The following is an 11,161-nucleotide window of genomic DNA, read 5'->3' as shown; positions in this document are numbered from 1 at the left end:
GCTGATTACTTTAGCGTATTTTAGGTAGCTCTCCTAGCTAAGGTGTTTTATTGATTTTCCACTCAGGAGAGCATTAAACCACTCAAAATCTTCTGGTTGTCCATAATCAGTATCTTATTATAATAGAAACTTTGAATGGCTATCTGGAAATTGGCTTTTTAAGAAAAGAGAGATAAAGTTGTGTAGTCTTTGGATAAAATAAAATGAAAGAGATAGACCTAAATTAACTATGGCCATGGGAAAAAAGAAATATTCAATAAAAACATTCAATAAAAATCCCCTTGAATAATTTCTTCTATGACCCAGATACCTGTTGTCATACAAACAGCCTAAGATTTATATTGTCATTAAAATACTCAGCACGCATTGGGCTTGTGGTAGATACAATCAGAGTCAGGAATCTCATTTATTCTAAAGCCATCCATGAGTAGCTAATAGACAAAGAGTTACTACATCTTCCCATTTTCTGTTTCTTACCCAGCTGTGAAAGCATTTATGTTACCCAAATGGATTCATGTTATTCCACACAATCAAGAGTATGTTTAATTGAATCCTCCTGTGGTAATTGTGTTTTTAGGCTGGTCCCCAGTCTTAAAAATTCTTTCTAGAAGCCGGGAAAGGGTTTAATTTTTTATTTCAGGCTTTTCCCTGACTATTAAGGCCTCCCTTAATTTTCCTCCACTCCAGTAATATATATCTATCTATATCTATATCTATCTATCTATCTATCTATCTATCTATCTATCTATCTATCTATCTATCTATATAAGAGCACCTGGTATGTCAAACGTAGTTTATTTTCTGTTTCAAATTTGAAATCTTAATTTTAGAAAAAATAAAAAGCCAACAGCTGGGATCCAGCAGAATCTACTTAGTTTCAGTAAATTTTTCTTTTAAGTAGATGTAGTTGATTTTGTTTTGTTTTCCTATTCTTTTCTGATTGTAAAATTTTCTTCAGAAGTTTGGTAGGAAAGGGAATTTTTGAGGGCTCTTATCACTCTATAGTATTACTGTATAATGTTTTTTAAGGTCTCTGTATTTGGTAAATTACAAAAAAACACACCAAACCAAAAAAAAAAACAAACACTTGCTGTTAAAAATTTACCAAATCATTTTATAGCTGAAAGAGTTGCTTCTGAATGTTATGTTTAACCTAAATAGTTGACAGATTTATCCTTCCAATAACCTCCTACCCCTGCCCCTCTAACCCCCTACCTACTAATTTTGTCTTATTTAGTCATGAATAAATAACATTTATAGTTACCGTTTGTGATGGCCCTTGGGAACTGTGAGATGCTCTCAACTGGAATTTAAATTTCTACAAGCAGTAATCCAATTTGTCAGATTTTGGGATCTTAGCCATGTATACTTAACATTATTCAATCACCAGAGTCATATCTCTAGGAAAGAACAGGTCTCGCTACATAAATTCAGTCTTGAATGAAAGCCAGCATGAGTCAAACAGACACAACTAATTGGGTCTTCACTGTAAAGAACATTTGTTAGCAAGTTGTGGCATAATTGTTCATTATCTCATAGAAAACTCTTTATTGGGAAAATATTCTACTATGAAAATATAAAATATATGAGTTGGAGGTACTTATTGGGAGGCACCCATTGGGAGGTTTAAGCCATGCTTTAAATGTAACAGAAATCTTGGACTTTTGATAGTAGGGCATCAAATTTGAAATGAAATTTAAAATACTAGGACTGATCAAGTTTGTCTTCTAATTACAACATGGTTTAGTGTTTAATGAAAACTTACTAGCACTTGTGTGAAAGTTAGAACTGGACGATTTTACTTGGATATTAAGCCACCTGTATCCCTGAATTTTTAACCCTCTCATTTCCTCTTTTTATACATGCATGATTATTTAGAGAAAGGGTTAAAATCAGGATTGGTCTTTAATTTCTACAGTGTTTGCAGTGTTCTAGGAGACGTGCCACGTTAGTAGGCTGCTCTTTGGATTGAATACTTTTTCTCCAGGCAAGAGGGACCCTGTAATCACTGGAAATGAAGTGTATGCTATAATTCTTAGTCATTTGTTGATGTAGGCTAAATTCCAAACAATGAACTGGAGGTGAAAGTCCCTAGGTCCTATTACTAATCCCCACGGTCTCTTAGGTTCCCTTTGTTTTTCTTCTTATTACATTAACTGTGTAATGTCAGGGGATACATCAAACTCCATAATGGAAGCACAATGTATAAACAATTTATAACTTAAAACATTCCTCATCTTATAAGTATGGTTCTCATATTAATGTATACCATCATTGAAATCCAGATAACTTTTTAAAAATGTTTAGATTTCTATAGATTTTCTACTTTTTCCCCTGATATTGGATTTTAATTTTTATGACTTTCTTACTCTGTTGTATTAAACTATAGCCACAATAGGGCATTTAAAAATCATTTCACTAGTGACTTCTGTTGTTGAATGGCCTTGAGTTGAATTCCACAGTTGGATTCCTTTCCTTCCCTCCCTCTCCCCTTCCTCCCTCCTTCCTCGCCTTCCTTCCTTCCTTGCTTCCTTCCTTCCTTCCTTCCTTCCTTCCCTACTTCTTGAATCTCAACATCTTCCTTTGAAAAGTGCCACATTCACCATAAAGAAAAATGTGAAGTTTAAAAAGTTGTAATGGTACTGTTTACACACACTATTATTTTTCCAAGTGATATGTTTAATTTTTTTCTTTTAAAATTATTCATTATGCATGATTATTATAGAAAATAAGAAAATAAAGACAAGCAAAAAGACAAAAATCACCTAAAATCCTACCATCCAGAGGTTATGAGTGTTAACATTTTCATTTTGATAGTATCTATCATTTAATATCTATTTACACACACAAACACACACACACACATATATTTATATGCATTATATTTATAATTAAATGGGGTTATATTATGTCCACTTATATTGCAACTGTTTTTTTTTTCCCCACTTAATGTTATTATCAACACATTTTCCTGTCCATGATTAGGTATCTATGCTATCATCTAATAGTTGCTTAATGTGATATTGTATATATTGCTATACTGTATTCAGCCAATCCCTAATTCTTGGACATTCAAATTGTTTCCAAGTTTATATTGTTATAAAGAGTTTTCCAATCAGTGTCCTTATACATGAATCTTTTGCATTTGACTGTTCATTTCCTTAGGATGAATTTCTAGATGCATAATTCCTAGGTTAAATGGTAAACACACATTAAAACTTTTGAAATCTGTTGCCAAATTGTTTCCCAGAAATATTATATCAATATATAGTCTCTCCTCCTAAATGTGAGTGATTTTTTTATCCCATACTATGCTTTTCTTTTTAATCGTTAACATTCTCACAGTTGAAAATGGCATCACATGGTTACTCTGATTTCTATTTTATTATTAGTGATGTTGAATGTTTTTTTATATATATACAGAGGGTGCCAAAGAAATGTATACACATTTTAAGAAAGGAAAAAACTGTATTAACTGTAATACTCAATATATACTAATAAAAGATGAATACAAATCACGTTTGACTTCTGCAATTACAAGAGATGCTCAAAGTGGTTACCATCAGCGTCCAGACACTTCCGATTATGGTGAACTACTGCTTGAGCATAGATAACATCTCTTAAAATATGTATACATTTTTTTGGCACCACCGGTATACTTATGCATCTATAATTTTTTAAATGGATTGTCTATTTCAGTGTTTAGCCTATCTTGGTATTAAATCTATTTGTAGAATTTAAAAAATATAGTAACTCTTTGTCTTTTACCGTGTTTCCCCGAAAATAAGACCTAGCTGGACCATCAGCTCTAATGTCTTTTGGAGCAAAAATTAATATAAGACCCAATCTTATTTTAATATAATATAGGACAGGGTCTTATATAATATAATATATAAGACTGGGTCTTATGTAATATAATGTACCATAATATAATATAATAATACCGGGTGTTATACTAATTTTTGCTCCAAAAGGCGCATTAGCACTGATGGTCTGGCTAGGTCTTATTTTCGGGGAAACACGGTAGATAGGATAAAAGATTTTTTTTACTTTGTTATATGCCTTTAATGTTTGTGATATTTTTGATATATAGTTTAAACCTTTAAGGTTTATTTTAAAAATTAAATACATCGTTTGTACAAATAAACACAAAAATGACATATATATACTGTTTGAATAATAATAGTCATTAAGCAAGTGTTCCTGAATACACATCCCAGTTTAAGAATAGCACATTGCCAAAACGTTGAAGTTTGTATGAGTTCCTATGATATCACATTTCCTCTCCTCTTGCGAAGTAACCAATTTCCTTAATTTTGGTCTTCTTTTCTTTATAGTTTTATCACATATGGAAAATTCTTAAACAATATATTATTTAATTGTGTATATTTTTGAGCTGTATATAAATAGAATCATACTATATGAATTCTTTTGTGACTTCCTTTTTTTCTTTAAACTAAACATTATGCATTGAGAATCATCAATGTTGACGCACCCTTTTTAATGCATGTATGGTATTCTACTATATGACCATATCAGAATTTATTTATTTATCTGTCATTTCCAGTTTTTTGCTATTATAAAAAAAAATGCTACCATAAACCTTCTTGTACATATCTCTTGGTGCTTGTATGCCAAACATGTATTCTTAATATTACAATTGCTGGGTTGTAGGGTGAGCATATTTTCTGCTATAAGAGGGGTAGTGGATGGGGAAGGGGGGTTGTCACTGTGTGAGGGATATAAATGATAAATGTCTAACTATTACATTGTTTTGTGCACCTGAAACTAATAAAAAAATGTTAAAAAAAAATACAAGCCATCTGCTATTTAAAAAGCCAAATTGTTTTCCACAGGGCTTATACCATTTTATATTCCCATCAGTAATGTTTAAAAGCTTCTATTATTGCACATTATTGTAACATTATTACGTTTTATGTTATCAGGCTTTAAAAATCACTGGTGGCTGTAAAATGGTACGTTATTGTTTTATTTTTGCATTTGTCTGATTACTGATGAGGTGAACAATTTTTTCATAAGTTTATTGGTCATTTGTGGATGCTCCTCTGAAGAAAGCCTTTTCATGTCTTTTGACTACTTTTCTATTAGGTTATCTTTCCTTCCTTCCTTCCTCCCTCCCTCCATCCCTCCCTCCTTCCCTTCCTTTCTTCCTTTCTTTTTTTATTGCAAGGTATTCTTTATATATTCTGTATAGTGATCTTAAGTCAGTTTTGTGTATTGCAGTGCCCTCTCTCAATGTGTGACTCCTTCCCCCCACTTCCCTTTATGGTAATATCTGAAATTGATTTTTGTGAATGCTTTCACGTGCTGTGGTAGGTTGTATTATTGGTCCCAATTCTTTACCCATCCCTGTATCCCCTTTGGTATGTGACTTCAAACTCCTCCTACAAAGTTAGATGCTATTTCCCCAGCTCTTGACTTGGGATGAGTTGTACGGCTTGTTTTGGCCAACAGAGTGGAGAATGGACATTAGTCCCAAGCATAGGTCTTAAGAGGTCTTGTGCATTTTTGCTTTTCCCATTGCTGTGAGAAGAACATGTTTGAGCTAGTCTCAAGAGAAGGGCAGCTACCTCAGGCAAGCATCATGAGCTGAGCCCAGTGGATTTCAATTGAATCCCAAATGACTCATAGACTTTTTAGTGATAATAAACCATTGCTGCTTTAATCCACTGAGTTTGAGGTGATTTATTCTGTAACAATAATTAATTGATGCAAGTGCTAATCTAATTTCATTTTTTTTTCTGTATGAAAACTAATCGTCACTTATCTTATATAATAATGTCTCTAGTCTTTTGGTTTTCTCTGGGTTAATATTTACCTAGTATGTTCTTTTTCCAATCTTTCACTTTCAACCTATTTTGTGGTCCTTATGTGTTAGGTATATCTTTTGTTCGTTTGTTTTTTTTTTAATTCCAGTCTAACAATTTTGTTCTATGAAGGAGTTTAATTATTTCATTTATAGTGATTATTATTGCTTTTGAATTCATCTCTACCATCTTAACTTTCATTTTCTCTGTCTTTTTCTATATATTTTTTTCTCCCTTTTTGTTTTCTTTTGGATTGGTTTGTTATTATGCTATTTTATTCATTCTACTTTTTCTAGTTTTTGATTATACATACTCTTTCCATTAATTTTGTGGTTATCTTAAAATTTGTAGCATGCACATTTAACTTAAAAATCTTCTAAGGTAGTTACTTCTTCACCCTCTCAAATAACATAAAGACCTTAGAACACTTTAACTTTGGTAACCGTGTTTTGTCCCATACTTATTTTTGTTCTATCATTTTTAAAAGGCCACAAATTAGACATTGTTATCATTGACTGCAGTCAATGTTTATTACATTTGCCAACATGTTTACTATATTTTCTCTCAGTATTTCAGGTCTTCCTTTGGAGTTTTGTCCTAGAGAGCTTCGTTTAGAACTTCCTTTAGTAAACGTCTTTCGGTGGTAAACTTTCTCCATTTTTGTTTGTCTGAAAATGTTTTCATCATATTTATCATGAAAGATGCTTTTGTTAGGTATATACTTCCTGGCTGAGAGTTACTGTCATTTGGCATGTTGAAGATATTATTCCATAATCTTCTGGCTCTCATGGTTACCCTCAAGATACCAGCAGTCATTTTAATTGTTCATTTGTAGATATCCCTCTTTTATCTCTGGCTTCTTTTAAGACCTCTTTAACTGTAGTTTTTCATGATGTTTCTAGGTAAGGATTTATTTTCATTTGCCCCTTTTGGCATTGTTGTAATTCCTGAATCTGAGCATTTATGCCTTTCCACAATTCTAGCAATTCTCTCGTATCTCTTCATTCTCTTTATTATCTTCTTTTGGCTGTCCTATTAAACATATCTCTGTCTCCTGTCTCCTCCAAGTCTCTTGACCTCTTTTTTTATATGTCAATCTTTGATTCTCTTTGCTGCGTATATGTACTCAGATGTATCTTCTGGTTCACTAGTTCTCTCTTCAGCTCTATCTACCATGTTCCCATTCAGGATGACATCCCCTGAACATAAGCCCCAATGCGTCTTTTGGAGCAAACCTTAATATAAGCCCTGGTCTTGTTTTGGGGGAAACACGGTACTATGATGATTAACCTGACAATTAAGTTTCTAATCTTAATTATTATAGTTTTCATTCTTAGAAGTAATATTTTATTTCTTGAATCCTGTCCATTTTTATAGTCTCCTATTTCTTCATAATTTCAATACTTGTTTTCTTTAAACACATTAATCTCACATATTTTTTATTCAATATCTGATCATTCTAAGGCCAACAATTTCTGTAGCCTGATTGAATTACTTGGTTATTCTGCTGACTCTTGTTCATGGTGGCTTTGTTCCTGATGTGTTTTGTGATTTTTATCTGTGAGCTCACAATCACTGGAATGCTATCTGGGGAAAGTCTATGCGGATGGGTAAAAGGTATCTTCTATAGAGAGAATTTTCATTTGCTTCTGCAAGCCAATTGGGACACTACAAACTCAAGAGCTACTTTCATTTACTTTAATCTGTTTGGGTTTTTTTACCCCGTCAGGCTGCATAGAAACCATTGAGTTCTGTTACTAAAGCAAATGAAAGTTGACTTGAAGTTATGAGTTTTCTGGAATTCTCTTCTTTTTTCTTTTATTCAGACTCCATAATCCAGAGTACCACCCTCTGTGGGGCAGGAGGAAAGATTTTTGTTTTGTTTTGTTTGTTTGTTTGTTTTTGCAGTTTGCCTTTTCCACTTAGAATGTCTCCTCTCATAACATCAGTTTTGTGGAAGCATCTTAATTTCTGCTTTAAATTGATCCTGTCTCCTGTTTCTCATTAAAATTGAAATCTCTAAACTGCCAGAAATCAGCAACTATAACCAATATGCGCCCAGGCAACTGTGCATTTTAGTACTTGATTATCTTTCTGGAGTCTATCTTTTACGTTATTTTTGTGTTGGAAGAATTTTCTTATTTTCTTGCCATCTACACTATGCTGCTAAAAGGTTTTTTAAAATGTTTTGTTCAGAATTTTCAGGTATCCTGTGCAGAAATATTATTTGGTTTACACCACATGTCTGGAATTATACATCTAGAAATTTAAATTTTTGATGTAGTCAAATCTATCAACATTTCCTTGTATAGTTTTGTTTTTGGTATTAAACTTAGGACATCCTGCTTCACTTCAAGAATATTCAGGGGGACATGAGCATCCAGCAAGTGGGGATTCCGCATCCAGGGCTCTCCTGGGCGGCTCCCTCGGTAATTTCAGTGGTGGTCCAGGGGCGGTGAGTGTGGCTGCGACAGTCCACGGGGGACCTCCTCCAAGCCCACCTGCTTCTGGAGGCTCCATCTCCATTCCAAGTTCTGATGATGCTACACATGTCACATTGTGATCCTGAGGCACACAAGTAATGGGGCTACCTGCTTGACACATTGTGATGGAACCAACACCAAAGCTGAGGTCCCCTTGATCACGAACTCCATAAAATCCTTTTCTGACCACACTCACTGTGGAAGGCTGGAAGTGTACCTCGTCGGCGGCTTCAGTGGTAATAGGCGGTTGTCACAAAAACTTACTCATCAACTTCTTAGCGAATTCGACAGTCAAAAAGGTGACATTCACTTAGTGACATTATGTGTGACAGAATTAAATGACCAGGAAAAAAATGAAAACCACTTTCCAATAATTTATGGCGTTGCTATCCACATGAAAACTGCCGAGATTTACAGAACCTCCTTCCAGGATCGCAGTCCAGGGCAGGAGCTGCGTGCTGCTCGAGATATAACAGGAGAACCGATGATTAGTATTTACGATTCAAGGACAGGACAACTCCGTACTGGACTCTATTCCTGGATGCCATCTCCACGTGGGGATGACTGGTTGCAGCAAGATGATAAGGAAATACTAGAGAACCTTTTCACTTCACCTCTAGCTGAGCCCTCCCACTTTGTTGAACACATTAGATCTACCTTGATGGTTTTTTTTACAAATACCCATCTCCAACAAACAAGCTATTTCCTGGAAATAAAGCTCTACTCTACAAGAAAAGAAAAAACAAACAAACAAATAATGAAGACGGCTTATGGGAAAAGATCTCTTCTCTAGGAAGCTGAAAATAGGAATGACCAAAGAAAGCAACTTTTTGGCAAGACAGAGACCATTGGTGGGGGTTGGACAGAATATGAGTTTGAATTTGGAATCTATATCTATTGAGTCTTAGGCTCTCCTTCTTTACTCAATGTCTTTCAAATGACTCAAAATAAAATCTTGGCAAAGGCGAAAAAAATATTCAAATATCTACATATATTTTCATTTTGTAATTTTATGTTTTAAATATTTAAATATATAATTCATTTAGAATTTATCTTGAAACATGAGAAGTAGAAATTTAATTTTCTTTTTGTTCCTCAGATAGTTAAGTTGTCCCAACATCTAGGTAATTTGTCAAAAAATAAAAAAATGAACTAATAAAGGCTGAAGTTATTATCACCAATGAAAAGGGTTGTATTTGAATAGAAGTTACAATCATAGTTATTAGGTGCATAATATGGAAAAAATATGAAAATGGTGGTTTTGTGTTTTAAAAGTATCTTAATTTCCTTTGTACTCTTGGAAAGAAGAAGGAGTTTTAATTCCTTGGTTTCATTTGCCAGCGCCTACTGTGGAAGATATCTTTTTTCTTAAAAATTCCCAGAATACTCAAAAATAGGGCATTCAAACAGGAAACCCTGGGGAGCTAGAAATTTTGCTGACCTCATGTACATATTCTGTTTTTCTAAAATCAGAATCTTGCATATAATGAATTCCTCATTGTGAAACAATTATTGGTGGTCTAGTAGAGGATTAGGAACAGAAACACATTAATTTGGAAGGCAAAAATGAAACTTTATTTCCCCAAGGATATATACTACGAGGATGGAGAGAGGGTTGCATGTATAATTTCTATGGAAGAGTATTAGGCTCTTCTTTATAGGGTGACGAAGAGCTTTCTAGTCAAGCTTGCCTGTATCTGTAGAGACATTTCCATGCAAACTAGAAATTCATTGCCTGAGAAATAAAATTAAACTTCAAATTGTAACTCGTAGCTTTATGTCCACAGAACTACGTGGGAATAATAATGCAAATAACAAGATTTGCATTATGGACACAATCACAATCACTCACATCTATTTGTCAACCCTTCAAAATCCCATGCTGGGTGTTGTGTAGGATAAGAAGAGACTTCCTCCTCTTATTTATTAATCCTCACTTACTTATTATGTAGGAGAATAGATTATTTTTATTAATAGAACATATAAATTATTAGTTACAGTTTATTAAAAAGTCAAATAATACAATACATGTGAAAGTAAAAGTATGCAGAAGAGATTTGCCTCTTTTTGGCACTTCCAGATTTTATACTGTTTTTCTCTTACCATCAGAGTATTTACTGTGTTTATAGATAAACAAGGCAGTTAGAGTTGGAATCAGAATAACCTTTTTGATGTGTTGGTAGTGGCTTTATGAGCTACATTTCTGAAAGCTTGGTCCTTGTTATTTTTTTCCTTATGAAAAAGAAGTTACACAATTCTAAGCAACATTTGTGACATATTTCATATGCACACAGTAAATGAAACACAGCGTTAGGAACGTAGTAGGCATTCAATAAACACCTGTAAATTAAATGAAAAGAGAACATAAGAAAACATCACTCTGTTTATTTTCACATTCTGGTTGGTTGCATTCTAGATAAATGACAGTTTATTGTAGAGAGAGAAACAGGACCTTTCGGAATCTAGGAAAGATGTGGAAAGGGAAGGTTGTCAAGCAGGTCAGGAAATTTGAACCTGTTGTTGAGTGTTCTGAATGTTTTTCTTGTTAAATATTATGAGATGCTTACCCATAATTAATTTTAGTTTGTTTTTATGTGAGCTTGAGTTTAAACTTTGGGTAATTTCTTGATGAGTGCTTTTCTTTTTTTTTTTTAATTTAACATCAGATTTTTAATGATTTGCATTTTGTTTCACAACATTTGCCCAAAATATTCTTGAAAAAGGAGAGCTGTGTTCACCTTTAATACTTAAAAATCACTTGGAGGAAGTTCAATTGAACATGAGTATGTGTTTGCAAGGAAGTAAAACATAACCAGAATGAGTAACCTCTGTTCTCTGAGGCTTATTAAG

General features: G+C 33.6%; 1 protein-coding gene across 1 annotated transcript; it reads left to right on the top strand.

Moving 5' to 3' along the window:
• Positions 1-7,434: 7,434 nt before the first annotated feature.
• On the top strand, positions 7,435-9,112 carry LOC117032797 (protein N-terminal asparagine amidohydrolase-like). The gene is given in 4 exon segments (XM_033124434.1): positions 7,435-7,438; positions 8,165-8,371; positions 8,374-8,975; positions 8,978-9,112. Coding segments are annotated over 4 exon segments (948 nt in total).
• Positions 9,113-11,161: the final 2,049 nt, after the last annotated feature.

The sequence above is a fragment of the Rhinolophus ferrumequinum genome, chromosome 13 (assembly GCF_004115265.2).
Source record: "Rhinolophus ferrumequinum isolate MPI-CBG mRhiFer1 chromosome 13, mRhiFer1_v1.p, whole genome shotgun sequence".
NCBI classification, from domain to species: domain Eukaryota; kingdom Metazoa; phylum Chordata; class Mammalia; order Chiroptera; family Rhinolophidae; genus Rhinolophus; species Rhinolophus ferrumequinum.
The sequence above is the reverse complement of the archived record's forward strand: the minus strand, read 5'-3'. Positions and strand labels throughout refer to the sequence as shown.